Source organism: Salvelinus fontinalis, chromosome 24, assembly GCF_029448725.1.
Source record: "Salvelinus fontinalis isolate EN_2023a chromosome 24, ASM2944872v1, whole genome shotgun sequence".
Taxonomy (NCBI): domain Eukaryota; kingdom Metazoa; phylum Chordata; class Actinopteri; order Salmoniformes; family Salmonidae; genus Salvelinus; species Salvelinus fontinalis.
This window is the reverse complement of record NC_074688.1, coordinates 41,325,116-41,340,642: the sequence shown is the minus strand read 5'-3', so window position 1 is coordinate 41,340,642 and position 15,527 is coordinate 41,325,116. Positions and strand designations below refer to the sequence as shown.

The following is a 15,527-nucleotide window of genomic DNA, read 5'->3' as shown; positions in this document are numbered from 1 at the left end:
GCATCAATGCCTTCCTCTTGCAGGAACTGCTGACACACTCCAGCCACATGAGGTCTATCATTGTCTTGCATTAGGAGGAACCCAGGGCCAACCGCACCAGCATATGGTCTCACAAGGGGTCTGAGGATCTCATCTCGGTACCTAATGGCAGTCAGGCTACCTCTGGCGAGCACATGGAGGGCTGTGCGGCCCCCCAAAGAAATGCCACCCCACACCATGACTGACCCACCGCCAAAACGGTCATGCTGGAGGATGTTGCAGGCAGCAGAACGTTCTCCACGCCGTCTCCAGACTCTCATGTCTGTCACATGTGCTCAGTGTGAACCTGCTTTCATCTGTGAAGAGCACAGGGCGCCAGTGGCGAATTTGCCAATCTTGGTGTTCTCTGGCAAATGCCAAACGTCCTGCACGGTGTTGGGCTGTAAGCACAACCCCCACCTGTGGACGTCGAGCCCTCATACCACCCTCATGGAGTCTGTTTCTGACCGTTTGAGCAGACACATGCACATTTGTGGCCTGCTGGAGGTCATTTTGCAGGGCGCTGGCAGTGCACCTCCTTGCACAAAGTCGGAGGTAGCGGTCCTGCTGCTGGGTTGTTGCCCTCCTATGGCCTCCTCCACGTCTCCTGATGTACTGGCCTGTCTCCTGGTAGCGCCTGCATGCTCTGGACACTACGCTGACAGACACAGCAAACCTTTTTGCCACAGTTCGCATTGATGTGCCATCCTGGATGAACTGCACTACCTGAGCCACTTGTGTGGGTTGTAGACTCCGTCTCATGCTACCACTAGAGTGAGAGCACCGCCAGCATTCAAAAGTGACCAAAACATCAGCCAGGAAGCATAGGAACTGAGAAGTGGTCTGTGGTCACCACCTGCAGAATCACTCCTGTTTTGGGGGGTGTCTTGCTAATTGCCTATAATTTCCACCTTTTGTCTATTCCATTTGCACAACAGCATGTGAAATTTATTGTCAATCAGTGTTGCTTCCTAAGTGGACAGTTTGATTTCACAGAAGTGTGATTGACTTGGAGTTACATTGTGTTGTTTAAGTGTTCCCTTTATTTTTTTGAGCAGTGTATATATATAAAGAGAGAGATATGGAAAGAGAGAGAGAGAGAGACAGAGAGAGATGGAAAGAGAGGGGGGGGGGGCAATACTAGGGGATAGATCTTCTCTTAAAAGCAATATTTATTGTGTACATTAATGTAACCAATGTGAAGTAGTGTAATTGTTCAAGGCCAAGGGTCAGGAGGAATGACTTTAGCTTCAAGATGACACACTTTGAAGCACTGCTCTAGAGTGAGGTTCAGCAGGGTCATTACATGTTGTACTGTAGCCCACAGGCTGTTAGGATCAGCTGCTGATAGGGGGATGTGGTACATCTGTTGTGGGGTCTTGGGGTGGTTGCTCTGGGGTGGCTCCTCTGCTCTGACTGCTCTGGGCTTATTCTGCTATGTTTGTGCTGAGACATACAGGTAACTACCAAAATAAAGGAAACACTTGAGTAAATGAGGGATACAATGTATATTGAAAGCAGGGGCTTCCACACAGGTGTGGTTCCTGACTTAATTAAGCAATTATAATCCCATCATGCTTAGGGTCATATATGAAAATGCCCAGTTGACCATTATTTTGGCTATTATGGCTAGAAGAAGAGATCTCAGTGACTTTGAAAGAGGGCTTTCAAAAGAACATAGGGGGTTTAAAGGGTGTGTGTTTGTCTCAGTCATCAGATCTCACCCCAATTGGATTCTGGAGTGGCGCTTTTCACCACCATCAACAAAACACCAGCTGATGGAATGTGTCGTGGAAGAATGGTGTTGTATACCTCCAATAGAGATCCAGACACTTGTAGAATCTATACCAAGGTGCATTGAAGCTTTTGGTGTTTCCTTTATTTTGGCAGTTACCTGTAGCAGATAATGAGCTTGCACTGTGTGTGTGTGTGTGTGTGTGTGTGTGTGTGTGTGTGTGTGTGTGTGTGTGTGTGTGTGTGTGTGTGTGTGTGTGTGTGTGTGTGTGTGTGTGTGTGTGTGTGTGTGTGTGTGTGTGTGTGTGATCCACATGTGTACAGTATATGTGTGTTTCAACCTCAAAGACTGGGGCAGTGGGGGGAGAGAGAGGGGGGGGGTGTAGAAAGGAAGCTAGCAGTGGGGCAAAGTGTTAAGGTTTTACAGGCAACTACAGTAAATCCCACAGGCCTACTTCATTATCAGATATACCCTACATACACACACATGTTTGGTTGTCCACACAGAACTCAATCCCCCGACCTCACCCGAACCACATTACATCATCCTACTTCCTGAACTGGTGGCTGCTGGGAGGAGAGAGGTAATTTATTAATCGTTCTCTGGGCTATGGAACAGGGGGCGGGCTTAATAATCAGCATATTCTGATACAGTACCTTGTCTTTGGGAAATACAGGGAGAACAAGGCAGTTAACCCACTGTTCATAGGCCGTCATTGTAAATAAGAATTTGTTCTTAACTGACTTGCCTAGTTAAATAAAGGGAAAAAATTGTCCATCTATAGATGCGCGACAAACCATATGTAGGCTATCTGCAGCATGTCAGTAATATTTCAACGTCCACATACTTTTGTATATATAGTTTATGTATCAGCTGATGAGCAAGTTCAGTGCATTTATTAACACTCTTGTAACCCTCTGTAGTTATGCATTGGGACTATCTAAATAAAGTGAAAGACTGTTGAATTAAGTTAATATGCAATAATCACTCAAAACATCCGACTGTGCAACTGTTGTTGGGATGATTGAAATGACCTTCTAACACTTGAGCACCTTGTCTTTCCTGTTACTGAGGAAGAAACGCATCAGAGGCTTAATGTTAACATGTCATTTTATTCTCGTTTCTCGTTTATTCTCCATTTTTAGTCATACTGTATGCCCAAAAATATTTATATACAAAATACATTCATTTTTACTTCTTGACAAAAACACAAAACAATTTACAATATGATACACATTGCCTACTACGTTAACAAAGAGCAGAGATCGTTGTAACAGATTCTGTAAACATTGTCCACAGTTCCACTTTTCAAATCAAGTGTTTCTGTCTCAAATGAGATGCGAAACAAACAGGGACTAAGTAATCTTATTGCATCATCCATTGCCACCCATTTCAAGGAGAAGAAATCCCTCTGGATGTATGGAAACCCCTCTGAATGTATGGAAACCCCTCTGCGTGTATGGAAAGCCCTCTGGGTGTATGGAAAGCCCTCTGGGTGTATGGAAACCCCTCTGGATGTATGGAAAGCCCTCTGGATGTATGGAAAGCCCTCTGGATGTATGGAAACCCCTCTGGATGTATGGAAACCCCTCTGGATGTATGGAAACCCCTCTGGATGTATGGAAACCCCTCTGGATGTATGGAAAGCCCTCTGGATGTATGGAAACACCTCTGAATGTATGGAAAGCCCTCTGGGTGTATGGAAACCCCTCTGGGTGTATGGAAAACTAAGCAAAATACAAAACAACAAAAATATTATGTTTGTCACTTATGAATGTAAACACTTTGATAAATACAAAGTTGGAAACAACGCTTGAAAGAATATTAACTTTTTTCGGAAACATAAGATTATATGGTAATAGAATGATTAAAACCTCCTATGGCAGCTTGCAGATAGTTGTCACTATGTAGCCATGCTAAAGAGGACAAAGGTAAAGTGTTTTTTTTGCCAAAAATCCAACTTTAACAACTAACCCAATCCTCAACCCTTTCCCATTTACCGTACCTCTTAACCTTAACACTCCATTAATAACAAACAGCTAACGTACTTGCAAAATACTGCTGATGATATAGCCAATGTTGTCCTCTCTAGCATGGCCATCTAGTGATGACACTTGCAGACTGGTTTTGGGACAGTCGACCCAAAGCATCACTTTGTCTCTCTCGCCTCTGTTCTTTCCTTTCCTTTTTTCTCTTTAAATCTGTGCTAAATGATGTTTGTTCCACTTCTCTTCCTTAGACTATGTATACTAATGCGTCTCACCAAGAGAGTGTGTGTGTGTGTGTGTGTGTGTGTGTGTGTGTGTGTGTGTGTGTGTGTGTGTGTGTGTGTGTGTGTGTGTGTGTGTGTGTGTGTGTGTGTGTGTGTGTGTGTGTGTGTGTGTGTGTGTGTGTGTTACCACTGCTTCTCTAAATGGGAAACACTCCTCTAACAGGGCACATTCTTCTCCAGTCTCTTTAGCCATTAAAGAGAGCTGTTGTTGTTCATGTTCACATTGTTGTTGCAGTCTCAGCCAGTCGGGCTGTTCTGCACTGCAGGTCTTAGGGCAGCAGAGTTAGTTTATAATGGTGACGACGAAGATGATGATAGTTCATTTAAATTATGAAAGTTAATTAACATGATGAAAACGATGGTTCATTTAAATGATAATGATAATGATGATGATAGTTAATATACATGATGATAATGATAGTTCATTTAGTTCAATTATGACGATTATGATGATGATGAAGATGATGATGATAGTTCATTTAAATTATGAGGATTATGATGATGATGAAGATGATGATAGTTCTTTTAAATGATGAGGATTATGATGATGACGCTGATAGAGTTGATTTAAACCATGATGATGATGATGATGAAAACGTCATCAGAGTTAGTTGATGAACTGAGCACCCCCGTGAGGCACGATCTCCGTCAAGCCCCACCCAACTACATTCCCCCTCTGCTCACACCCCTCGCCGTCCTGCAAAGCCAGCTGGGATATCTCCTCCTCCGTCAGCACACGGTCCCACATGTTCACCCCCGTCATCTTCCCAGCGAATGCCAACTTGGCATCGAAGCCTCCCTCAAACCCAGGCATCTGACTCTCACTGCCACCTGACCCTCCAGAGACCACACCACCGTTCTTCTCCTGCCCAAGGTCGTTCTTCTCCTGCCCAAGCTGGAGTGAGCCACCATCGGGTAACATGTGGCCCTCGGCCACCCCGGGTGTGAGTGCCACTCTGTGTCCATCAGCCCATAGTGACGCTATGCCTTGCTCAGAGCTCCAAGCCCCACAAAGGTGGGTCCAAACTCCTCCTCCTTTCACCACGCCCCGTGCCTCCACCAGGTGAGCCTCTCCCCCCACAGTGAAGAGAGCCCTGGTTCCGCTAAGAAGGAGCTGTATCTCATAGGGGTTCCGTTTGGTTCCGTAGGACAACAGCACGGTTCTGTTGGAGACGGAGACGGGCTTGGCCCACAGGCACACGGTGAAGGAAGAGAGGGATAGAGGGAGGTCTGGTGTCACTGATGAGAAGATGCGACGGGAACGCATAGGGAAGAGAAGAGCGGTCTCACAGCCTGCGAGAGACGAGGGAGGGAGGAGAGGATGAGAGAATAGCTTTAGTCATTTTGCGGTTATTATTCATCTGAAAGATGACAAAATCAGGAGAGGAATCAAGGGAGGGAGATGGAAACAGACCCTGTATGCTGTCTCACAGGGCTTCTTCAGGCCTAAGCTCTCTTCTCAGAAGCACTACAGATGACCAGATCATTACGTATTTATCTAACATCAAGAAACACTTCACTAGATATTAGTTATGTATATAATGTTTCCACTGAAGTCATTTTGCTGTGGCGTTGCGCCACGGCAAAATCATTGCCGCCACGCCCAATAAATAAGGAACTTGAAAAAATATGTCTGCCGAGAACGAGGTGCACTTTGAAGGTGCTAGATCAATCCACATGTACTTTTCCTCTGCAAACAAAACGACTAATGAACATAAGAATCTGCAAACACATAGTAGAATAGTTTATCTATTTATCTAACCGGCTTGTTGTTGTGAGTTCTATGCAATATAAATATATTAATATAGAATATATATATATATTATATTAAAACGTATTAAATTTAGGAGTGCCATAGGGATGCTAGCATGCATTCTGACAAGCACAACACTCCTTGCAATCGCAAAAAAAAAGCAGTTTTAATGGCCTTTGTTAAAAAGAGGGTGCTTCCAGCTTTCCATTCCTTATGTATTTATTTCTCAACTCCTAAATATTTCGCAAACTGCACCATTTTAAAACCCAGAGTTTGTAGCAGCAGCATGGTTAAGTGAGTTGCTCTGCAATTCACCGTGAGTGTATAGGGGAGAGGTGGGCTAAATATAACACGGGTCACTTGTAGGGTAACTTTGGGTAAAATGCCACTCTCTCAAAATATTTTTGGGAAAGTGATTAAAAAAGTTATGATGAGACAGATTTGATTATTTGTTTAGCAAGAGTAGTGGCAACCAGGGATTTTTTTGGGGGGGGGGGGGGGGGGGGGGGGGGGGGTGGCAATGTGATTTATGTGAGAAGTACAGGGTCCCTGTGTGTTACCTCGGGTGGCGGGTTACCCCAAGTTACCCTAACAGGTAGGCCAACATTATATTAACTGTTTATGCATGTTTTTTGTGACATCAAATTCTTCAATAGGAAACTAACTAGTTAAAAGATCACATTTGAGATCTGGCTAATAATTAGCCCAGTAGGTTAAATACAGATAGGCAACCCCATGCTTCAGCCTACTTATTTATAGCTACTATGCTGCATCAGTTGGGCTACAGGTGATCATTGTTATTGCTAATAGCATACATGTTAATATGGACCATGCATAGGCTATATGCATGGTCCAATATGTTAAAATAATTCATTTCTGGAGGTGGAAATGATATATATTCATTTTGGGGTAGAATGTCCTTTTGAAGTCACCTTCACCCCTAACCATAACCCTAACCCCACTGCTACACATTTTTGTTATGTAACCGGATGATTTTATTCTCTCCGTGAGAGATCTCCGTTAGCGACATTGTTCTACCCAATATGAATGACTATAGAATTATATATATATATACTGTATAAGATCGCTATGGTTGAACCTTTAACAGTCATGCCAAGGATCTCTATGGTTGAACCTTGGTATGCCAATGGAGCAGTTTGGTATTTGAGCGGGAGACCATGGTGTGATCAGAGTACAGAGAGGGTGTTTGAGGTTCAGGCTGCGGTCAGTGGTAATGCGGTCAATGATGTCATAGACCAAAAGTTTTTGCCTGTCTTTTCCCACTCGGCGGGCGCAGTCGTTTTTTCTCTCTCTCTCTCTCTCTCTCTTTCCTTTAGGCGACGAAAGAGTAAACTGTATGCTCACCATGTCTGTTTCTTATCACACACACCACTTTTTCATTTGCTTGTGCACAAGTAAGCCTGTGTGTGTGTGTGCGCGTGTGTGTGTGTGTGTGTGTGCATGTGTGTGTGTGTGTGGGTGTGAGATCTATCAACGGGATAATAACACCATGAGATAATGCATCAACTCAGTCAGACCAGAAGAGAAAATCACTGCTGGAGGATTGAATCAGTCTGTGTGTGTGTGTGTGTGTGTGTGTGTGTGTGTGTGTGTGTGTGTGTGTGTGTGTGTGTGTGTGTGTGTGTGTGTGTGTGTGTGTGTGTGTGTGTGTGTGTGTGTGTGTGTGTGTGTGTGTGTGTGTGTGTGTGTCCGTGCGGGTTTCTGTGTGTATGATTTGTGTATGACTAAGTGGGTTTTCAATCAGTGTGAACAGCTCCCTTCTGCAGCAACAGCAGCATTCTGATAGCCAGGTTATGACACTGAGACTCCTCCTACCAGACCCTAAATGTTGACGTTACATTTGTCTCAGGTTTCTCTCCGGGGGTAACCTTTCCCATCTGGTTCTGCTTCCCAGGGTGTTTTGCTGTGGTTGATTTGTCGACCTGCTAATGATTATACCTACTAGTGCTCTGTATCCAGGTTTACAGGGCGGATGATATAGACCGTGTGTGTGTGTGCAATGTAAAAAGCATTGTAGTTTTATCTGATTAATACTGGGAACTGGAGCTGGCTCACTGAAAGGCCTGGTGGCTATATATATGAACAGACTTGATTCAGAGAGACTCCTCTTTATAGAACAATAGCCTTGTTGCTCTCTGGGCTTATTGTAAGTCCTCAAACTCATTTTGTTTTTGATTGAATTTCAACAGAGTAAGTAGGTAGAGGTCTGAACAGGGCCTGTGGGTGTATTTCAGATGCAGAGACTGGGCTTGGAACACGGACAGGCACTCTGGTAAGAATCCATTTTATTATTCATTTTTAAGAAAAATTTACCAGAATTGTTGTTTATATACATACTCTCTAAGTATATATTTCCTATTTTCATTCTTTCAAGAATGATGGGTTGTTAAGGATCACATTGCCTGTGAGGGATGTCTGGTGTGATTCTGGTGAGAGGAGTGCTGTATTACCTGATGGTGTCTAAACATGGATCTTCTACATTATGTAGAGCAGGGCTTGTCAACCTGGTTACTGTACCACCAAGTACATGTTGTTCTGCCTAGAGTACCACTGAAATACCCCCTCATGTGCAGTTTACCAGTAAGTCTACTGTCTCATGAGTCTTTTCAAGTTCCCCATGTGGATAGGTCAGGTACTAGTGCCTCTGGTTGGGTCAAGTTCCCCATGTGGATAGGTCAGGTACTAGTGCCCCTGGTTGAGGACCACTGATGTAAATGATGGCAGGATGTATAGACAGGGACACAGGAAGAGGTGTTCTCACCTGCAGGCAGGTGTCGTTGCTGTGCCGACTTGAGCGCGAGCTCTAGCACTGCCCTCGTCTTCGCCAGCTCTGTCACCACGGCAACCAGCATCTCTGCCGATGCCACTTCCTGCTGCAAGTTTTCCCCCTTAGCCTCTGGATTACTCAGGCAGCTGTTTTCCAGCTTGATAAGTCGGATAGCCTGTGTCCTCGCTGCAGTTAGAAGCTGCTGTAACAGCTTTTCCTGGTGGCTATTCCCAGCTGAATTCCCAGCAGCAGTGCTTCGATCCTGTCTGAGATGCTCCATGCTCTCCCTGAGGCGAGCCTCCATCTGCATGGACATCCTCCGCCCAGCGGTCTCCACCGCAACGCCACAGGCCCCTCCGTACTGAGCCACGAACCTGTGGTGAGGAGAAGAAGGATTAGAGAGGGATTACATCAGAGACCAGGAAGTACAGTACACATGGGAGCCAAGCTAGCCAACTGCACCAGTAGTTTCTTACGCCCAATTCCACATGGACTCCTGTCAGATATACACAGGTGTACAGAGGTTAGGGGGGGTAAAGGTCGATTTCGGATTGCTGGTTATGATCCATTGGCTGAGAGTTCAATTTATAATGAACAAAAATATAAACGCAACGTGCAACAATTTCACATTTTTTACTGAGTTACAGTTCATAGGGAAATCCGTCAATTTAAATAAATGTGTTAGGCCCATTAGACTCATTAGGCAGGGCACAAACATGGGTGGGCCTAGGAGGGCATATGCTCACCCACTTGGGAGAAAGATTCACCCACTGGGGAGCCAAAATGAGTTTTTCGCCACAAAATAGCTTTATTACAGACAAAAATACTTCCCAGCACAAGGTGCACCTGTGTAATGATCATGCTGTTCAATCAGCTTCTTCATATGCCACACCTGTCTGGTGGATAGATTATCTTGGCAAAGAATAAATGCTCACTAACAGGGATGTAACCACATTTGAGTGGGAAGTAGTGGTAAATAAGAGAGATGGACAGTTTGCAGGAGAAAGGGACAATCTGAGAGAGAGATGGACAGTTGGATGGAGAAAGGGACAATCTGAGAGAGAGATGGACAGTTGGATTGAGAAAGGGACAATCTGAGAGAGAGATTGACAGATGACAGGAGAAAGGGACAATCTGAGAGAGAGATGGACAGTTTGCAGGAGAAAGGGACAATCTGAGAGAGACATGGACAGTTTGCAGGAGAAAGGGACAATCTGAGAGAGACATGGACAGTTTGCAGGAGAAAGGGACAATCAGAGAGAGAGATGGACAGTTTGCAGGAGAAAGGGACAATCAGAGAGATGGCTTTTTGTGTGTATGGAACATCTCTGGCATCTTTTATTTCAGCTCATGAAACATGGGACCAGCACTTTACATGTTGCGTTTATATTTTTGTTCAGTATATATACAGTACAAGGCAAAAGTTTGGACACACCTACTCATTCAGGTGTTTTTCTTTAGTTTTACTATTTTCTACATTGTAGAATATTAGTGAAGACATCAAAACTATGAAATACACATATGGAATCATGTAGTAACCAAAAAAGTGTTAAACCAATCAAAATATATTTTATATTTGAGATGCCACCCGTTGCCTTGATGACAGCTTTGCACAATCTTCTTATTCTCTCAACCAGTTTCATGAGGTAGTCACCTGGAATCCATTTCAATTCACAAATGTGCCTTGTTACATTTCATTGGTGGAATTTCTTTCCTTAATGCGTTTGATGCCAATAAGTTGTGTTGTGACAAGGTAGAGGTGGTATACAGAAGATAGCCCTATTTGGTAAAAGACCAAGTCCATGTTATGACAAGAACAGCTCAAAAAAGCAAAGAGAAAAGACAGTCAATCCAGAAAATGTCAAGAATTTTTAAAGTTTCTTCAAGCGCAGTTGCAAAAACTATCAAGTGCTATGATGAAACTGGCTCTCATAAGGCCCGTCACAGGAAAGAAAGACCCAGAGTTACCTCTGCTGCAGAGGATAAGTTCATTAGAGTTACCAGCCTCAGAAATTGCAGCCCAAAAAATGCTTCACCGAGTTCAAGTAACATCTCAACATCAACTGTTCAGAGGAGACTGCATGAATTAGGCCTTCATGGTCGAATTTCTGCAAAGAAACCACTACTAAAGGACACCAATAATAAGAGACTTGCATGGGCCAACAAGCATGAGCAATGGACATTAGACCGGTGGAAATCTGTCCTTTGTTCTGATGAGTCCAAATTAGAAATGTTTGGTTCTTTGTGAGACGCAGAGTAGGTGAACAGATTATATCTTACATTACATTTTACATTTAAGTCATTTAGCAGACGCTCTTATCCAGAGCGACTTACAAATTGGTGCATTCACCTAATGACATCCAGTGGAATCTTCATGTGTGGTTCCCACCGTGAAGCATGTAGGAGTAGGTGTGATGGTGTGGGGGTGCTTTGCTGTCAGTGATTTACAGTAATCCCTCGTTTATCGCGGGGGTTACGTTCCGAAAATGACCCGCGATAAGTGAAATCCGCGAAATAGAATTTTTTTTTTTTTTTTACAATTAGCAACTATTACATGTATACAAATACAGTGACTCACGTGTAGGCCGTTTCACTGCTCTTCAGAGCGTTTCGTCGACATTATGGGTTTAGGAGATGTTCGAAATTACAAGATAATTTGGCCAACTTAATGTAAATTTGCCAAGCTGTTTTATGTACGTACACATAACTGCACGAGACGACAAAATGATAGCACAATTCGTAGCATGTTTTGATACAAGAAGCGGGAGTGAGTTTTTAGCGAATCAGAATGCAGAGCACAATGCACCAAAAAAAAAAAAAAAATGCATTATGAAAATCCGCGAAATAGCGAATCCGCGATAAGTGAACCGCGAAGTGGCGAGGGATCACTGTATTTATAATTCAAGGCACACGTAACCAGCATGTCTACCACAGCATTCTGCAGTGATACACCATCCCATCTGGTTTGCGCTTAGTGGGACTATCATTTTTTTTTCAACAGGACAATGACCCAACACACCTCCAGGCTGTGTAAGGGCTACTTGACCAAGAAGGAGATTGATGGAGTGCTGCATCAGATGATCTGGCCTCCACAATCACCCAACCTCAACCCAATTGAGATGGTTTGGGATGAGTTCGACCGCAGAGTGAAGGAAAAGCAGCCGACAAGTGCTCAACATATGTGGGAACTCCTTCAAGACTTTTGGAAAATCATTCCAGGTGAAGCTGGTTGAGAGAATGCCGAGAGTGTGCAAAGTTGTCATTAAGGCAAATGGTGGCTACTTTGAAGAATCTAAAATATAAAATGTATTTTGACTTGTTTAACACTTTTTTGGTTACTACATGATTCCATATGTGTTATATCATAGTTTTGATGTATTCACTATTATTCTACAGTGTAGAAAATAGTAAAACTTAAGAAAAACCCTTGAATGAGTAGGTGTGTCCAAACCTTTGACTTTATATAAGTTCATATACATACCACAGACTTTCTTCTCAAAAACCAACCTTAGCATCTCTCCACGCAGCGAACCCAACTCCACCTTGATGATGTCATCGGAGTACTGCAGAAGCATGTTTTCCCTCATCTGAGAGTTCTCCAGCATGGAGAAGAGCTTGTCCCATTTAGTCATGTCTGTAGCCTTACATGGTCCTGGGGCTGGGGTAGCTGTGGCTGGAGAGAGGGACAAAGAAAGAGAGAGAGAGAGAGAGAAAGATAGAGAGAGAGAGAGAAAGAGCGAGAGGAGAGAGAGAGAGAGAGAATGAGAGAGAGAGAGGAGAGAGAGAGAGAATGAGAGAGAGAGAGGAGAGAGAGAATGAGAGAGAGAGAGAGAGAGAGAGAGAGAGAGAGAGAGAGAGAGAGAGAGAGAGAGAGAGAGAGAGAGAGAGAGAGAGAGGAAGTAAAATAAATGAATACAAGCCATCTAACATACATGCCTGTCTGAACCGCTCCACCTCTCCTTCCCACTCAATTGAATTGAATTAAATGTAATTGAGTGGGAAGGAGAGGTGGGGTATGTTAGAGAGCTTTTTATTCATACATTTTAAGTCAACACTGAGATGTCTCAATAATCATTCACTTCCTATCCTTTCTCCTGTCAACTGTCCATCTCTCTCTCTGATTGTCCCTTTCTCCTGCAAACTGTCCATCTCCCTCTCAGATTGTCCCTTTCTCCATCCAACTGTCCATCTCCCTCTCAGATTGTCCCTTTCTCCATCCAACTGTCCATCTCCCTCTCAGATTGTCCCTTTCTCCATCCAACTGTCCATCTCTCTCTCAGATTGTCCCTTTCTCCTGCAAACTGTCCATCGCTCTCTTAGTATGTCCCTTTCTCCATCCAACTGTCCATCTCTCTCTCAGATTGTCCCTTTCTCCTGCAAACTGTCCATCGCTCTCTTAGATTGCCCCTTTCTCCATCCATCTGTCCATCTCTCTCTCAGATTGTCCCTTTCTCCTGCAACCTGTCCATCTCTCTCTCAGATTGTCCCTTTCTCCTGCAACCTGTCCATCTCTCTCTCAGATTGTCCCTTTCTCCTGTCAACTGTACATCTCTCTCTCTCAGATTGTCCCTTTCTCCTGTCAACTGTCCATCTCTCTCTCAGATTGTCCCTTTCTCCATCCAACTGTCCATCTCTCTCTCACATTGTCCCTTTCTCCATCCAACTGTCCATCTCTCTCTCAGATTGTCCCTTTCTCTTTTCAACTGTCCATCTCTCTCTCAGATTGTCCCTTTCTCCTGACAACTGTCCATCTCTCTCTCAGATTGTCCCTTTCTCCTGCCAACTGTCCATCTCTCTCAGATTGTCCCTTTCTCTTTTCAACTGCCCATCTCTCTCTCAGATTGTCCCTTTCTACTGTCATCTGTTCATCTCTCTCTCAGATTGTCACGTTCTTCTGCAAAATGTCCATCGTTTTCTTAGATTGTCCCTTTCTCCTGCAAACTGCCCAACTCTCTCTTATATTGTCCCTTTCTACTGTCAACTGTCCATCTCTCTCTCAGATTGTCCCTTTCTACTGTCAACTGTCCATCTCTCTCAGATTGTCCCTTTCTCCATCCAACTGTCCATCTCTCTCTCTCAGATTGTCCCTTTCTCCTTCAACCTGTCCATCTCTCTCATATAGTGTCCCTTTCTCCTGCAAACTGTCCATCTCTCTCTCAGATTGTCCCTTTCTCCTGTCAACTGTCCACCTCTCTCGTAGATTGTCCCTTTCTCCTGTCAACTGCCCACCTCTCTCTTAGATTGTCCCTTTCTCCTGAAAACTGCCCATCTCTCTTAGATTGTCCCTTTCTCCTGCAAAATGTCCATCGTTTTCTTAGATTGTCCCTTTCTCCATCCAACTGTCCATCTCTCTCTCAGATTGTCCCCTTCTCCATCCAACTACTTTTTTCTCTCCCTTTGCTTGAAACAGTATCAATCTATTCCCGCTCTGTCCCTCTCTTTCCGTGTCCTGTATCCTGGCAGTTTGAGTTATTTTCACGGTGTCTTTCTCTGGTGTGGTAATGTGTTATGTTACTCTCGTGTGTTTGTTTGGGCCGCTTCATCTTTAATCATGTAAAATCACATTACAAACTGCCCTGAGCAAATGTACTGTTGGTTATGTTTTTCTGTAATAGTACCAAGCATACACACACACACACACACACACACACACACACACACACACACACACACACACACACACACACACACACACACACACACACACACACACACACACACACACACACACACACACACACACACACACACACACACACACACACACACACACACACACACACACACACACACACACACACACACACAGAGGAGCCTGCCTTCCAAAATAGCTGAGAGAAGAATTCCCCAATTAAATAGTATTTCTTTGATCAATGACCAGTCATTCATAATGGTCTTTTCCCAATAGGAGGCTAAAAGCTCCGGTCTCCTCTCGCTCAACTTACTCTCTGACAGAGAACATCTCTGCCCAGACTTTCCCAGCCAATACTGACAGAACACATTGAGAAACACTCCCTCAGCCACAACTACTGGAGATAGATTGACTGACAGAGCACAGCTAGATCAGTGATTCCCAAATGTCTGTTGCTTTATAACCCAACTAAAGCTTTTGGAAATGTATGAACCGCTGAATTGGAAGTGACTCACCATTCGGTAAACGCTGGTCCAGATTATTTACATTATCTATGTACTGTACGTACTTAATGTACTCTGGCAGAGAAGAGGAGAAGAGAGAGAGGAGAAGAGAGTGAAGAGTGAAGAGAGAAGAGTGAAGAGAGAAGAGTGAAGAGAGAGGAGAGAAGAGAAGAGAGAGAAAGAGAAGAGAGAAAGGAGAGAAGAGAGGAGAAGAGAGAGTAGAGAGAGACAGAAGAGAGGAGAAGAGAGAGAGGAGAGAAGAGAGGAGAAGAGAGAGTAGAGAGAGAAAGAGAAAGAGAAGAAAGGAGAAGAGAGGAGAAGGGAGAGGAGAGAAGAGTGAGAAGAGAGGGAACATGTCCAGATGTGCTCAGCACTAACACAGTCAGTGCTCACACTCTCTATGATTAGTCTTTGCACTTCATATCCAGAGACGAATAACTTGACAAAGACCACACTGGACAGAGTACATCTAGACAGACCTTTACATCCCACACAAGCAGAGCACAATGATTCTAAAATCAAACTCTTTTAGTATATCTGGCCACACACTGGCTGAACACAGCCATACAGAGGCCTGAAGATATAGTGGTTGCCTTAATTAACGCAGAATTCGTCATTTTCACTGAGAAAAATAAATAAACGCAGAAGAAATATCAAAACGCAGATCTAGTGATTCAGTTACACTTCTTCACTCGGATAAGAATTTTTTTCTGTGGTAAACATAAGAAATTTGATGGCCATGCATCGTTTTTGCTAAAAGAAATACCTTGCTCTTTCATTCTAAGCTTATTTAAGCTAATTTACTGATGAGTGGCTGCTAACCAAC

At 43.9% G+C, this 15,527-nt stretch overlaps 2 protein-coding genes across 4 annotated transcripts in view; one reads left to right on the top strand and one right to left on the bottom strand.

Moving 5' to 3' along the window:
* Positions 1-15,527, top strand: part of LOC129822446 (ventricular zone-expressed PH domain-containing protein-like) — a 182,505-nt gene that overhangs the window by 36,998 nt on the left and 129,980 nt on the right. Inside the window, exon 5 of one of the 3 annotated variants that reach the window (XM_055880731.1) lies at positions 8,034-8,579. The exons of the other annotated variants lie outside the window; for them this stretch is intronic. Coding sequence (XP_055736706.1) covers positions 8,034-8,101 — 68 coding nt within the window. The 3' untranslated portion in view covers positions 8,102-8,579. Of the gene's footprint in view, positions 1-8,033; positions 8,580-15,527 lie in introns of those variants that run through there. 3 annotated transcript variants of the gene reach the window in all.
* LOC129822447 (pentraxin-related protein PTX3-like) overlaps positions 2,846-15,527 on the bottom strand; it is a 14,476-nt gene continuing 1,794 nt past the window's right edge. The window contains exons 2-4 of the mRNA XM_055880732.1: positions 12,074-12,239; positions 8,561-8,940; positions 2,846-5,318 (exon numbers count right to left, since the gene is read on the bottom strand). Of these exons, the coding sequence (XP_055736707.1) occupies positions 4,633-5,318; positions 8,561-8,940; positions 12,074-12,239 (1,232 nt within the window). The 3' untranslated portion in view covers positions 2,846-4,632. The remainder of the gene's footprint in view (positions 5,319-8,560; positions 8,941-12,073; positions 12,240-15,527) is intronic.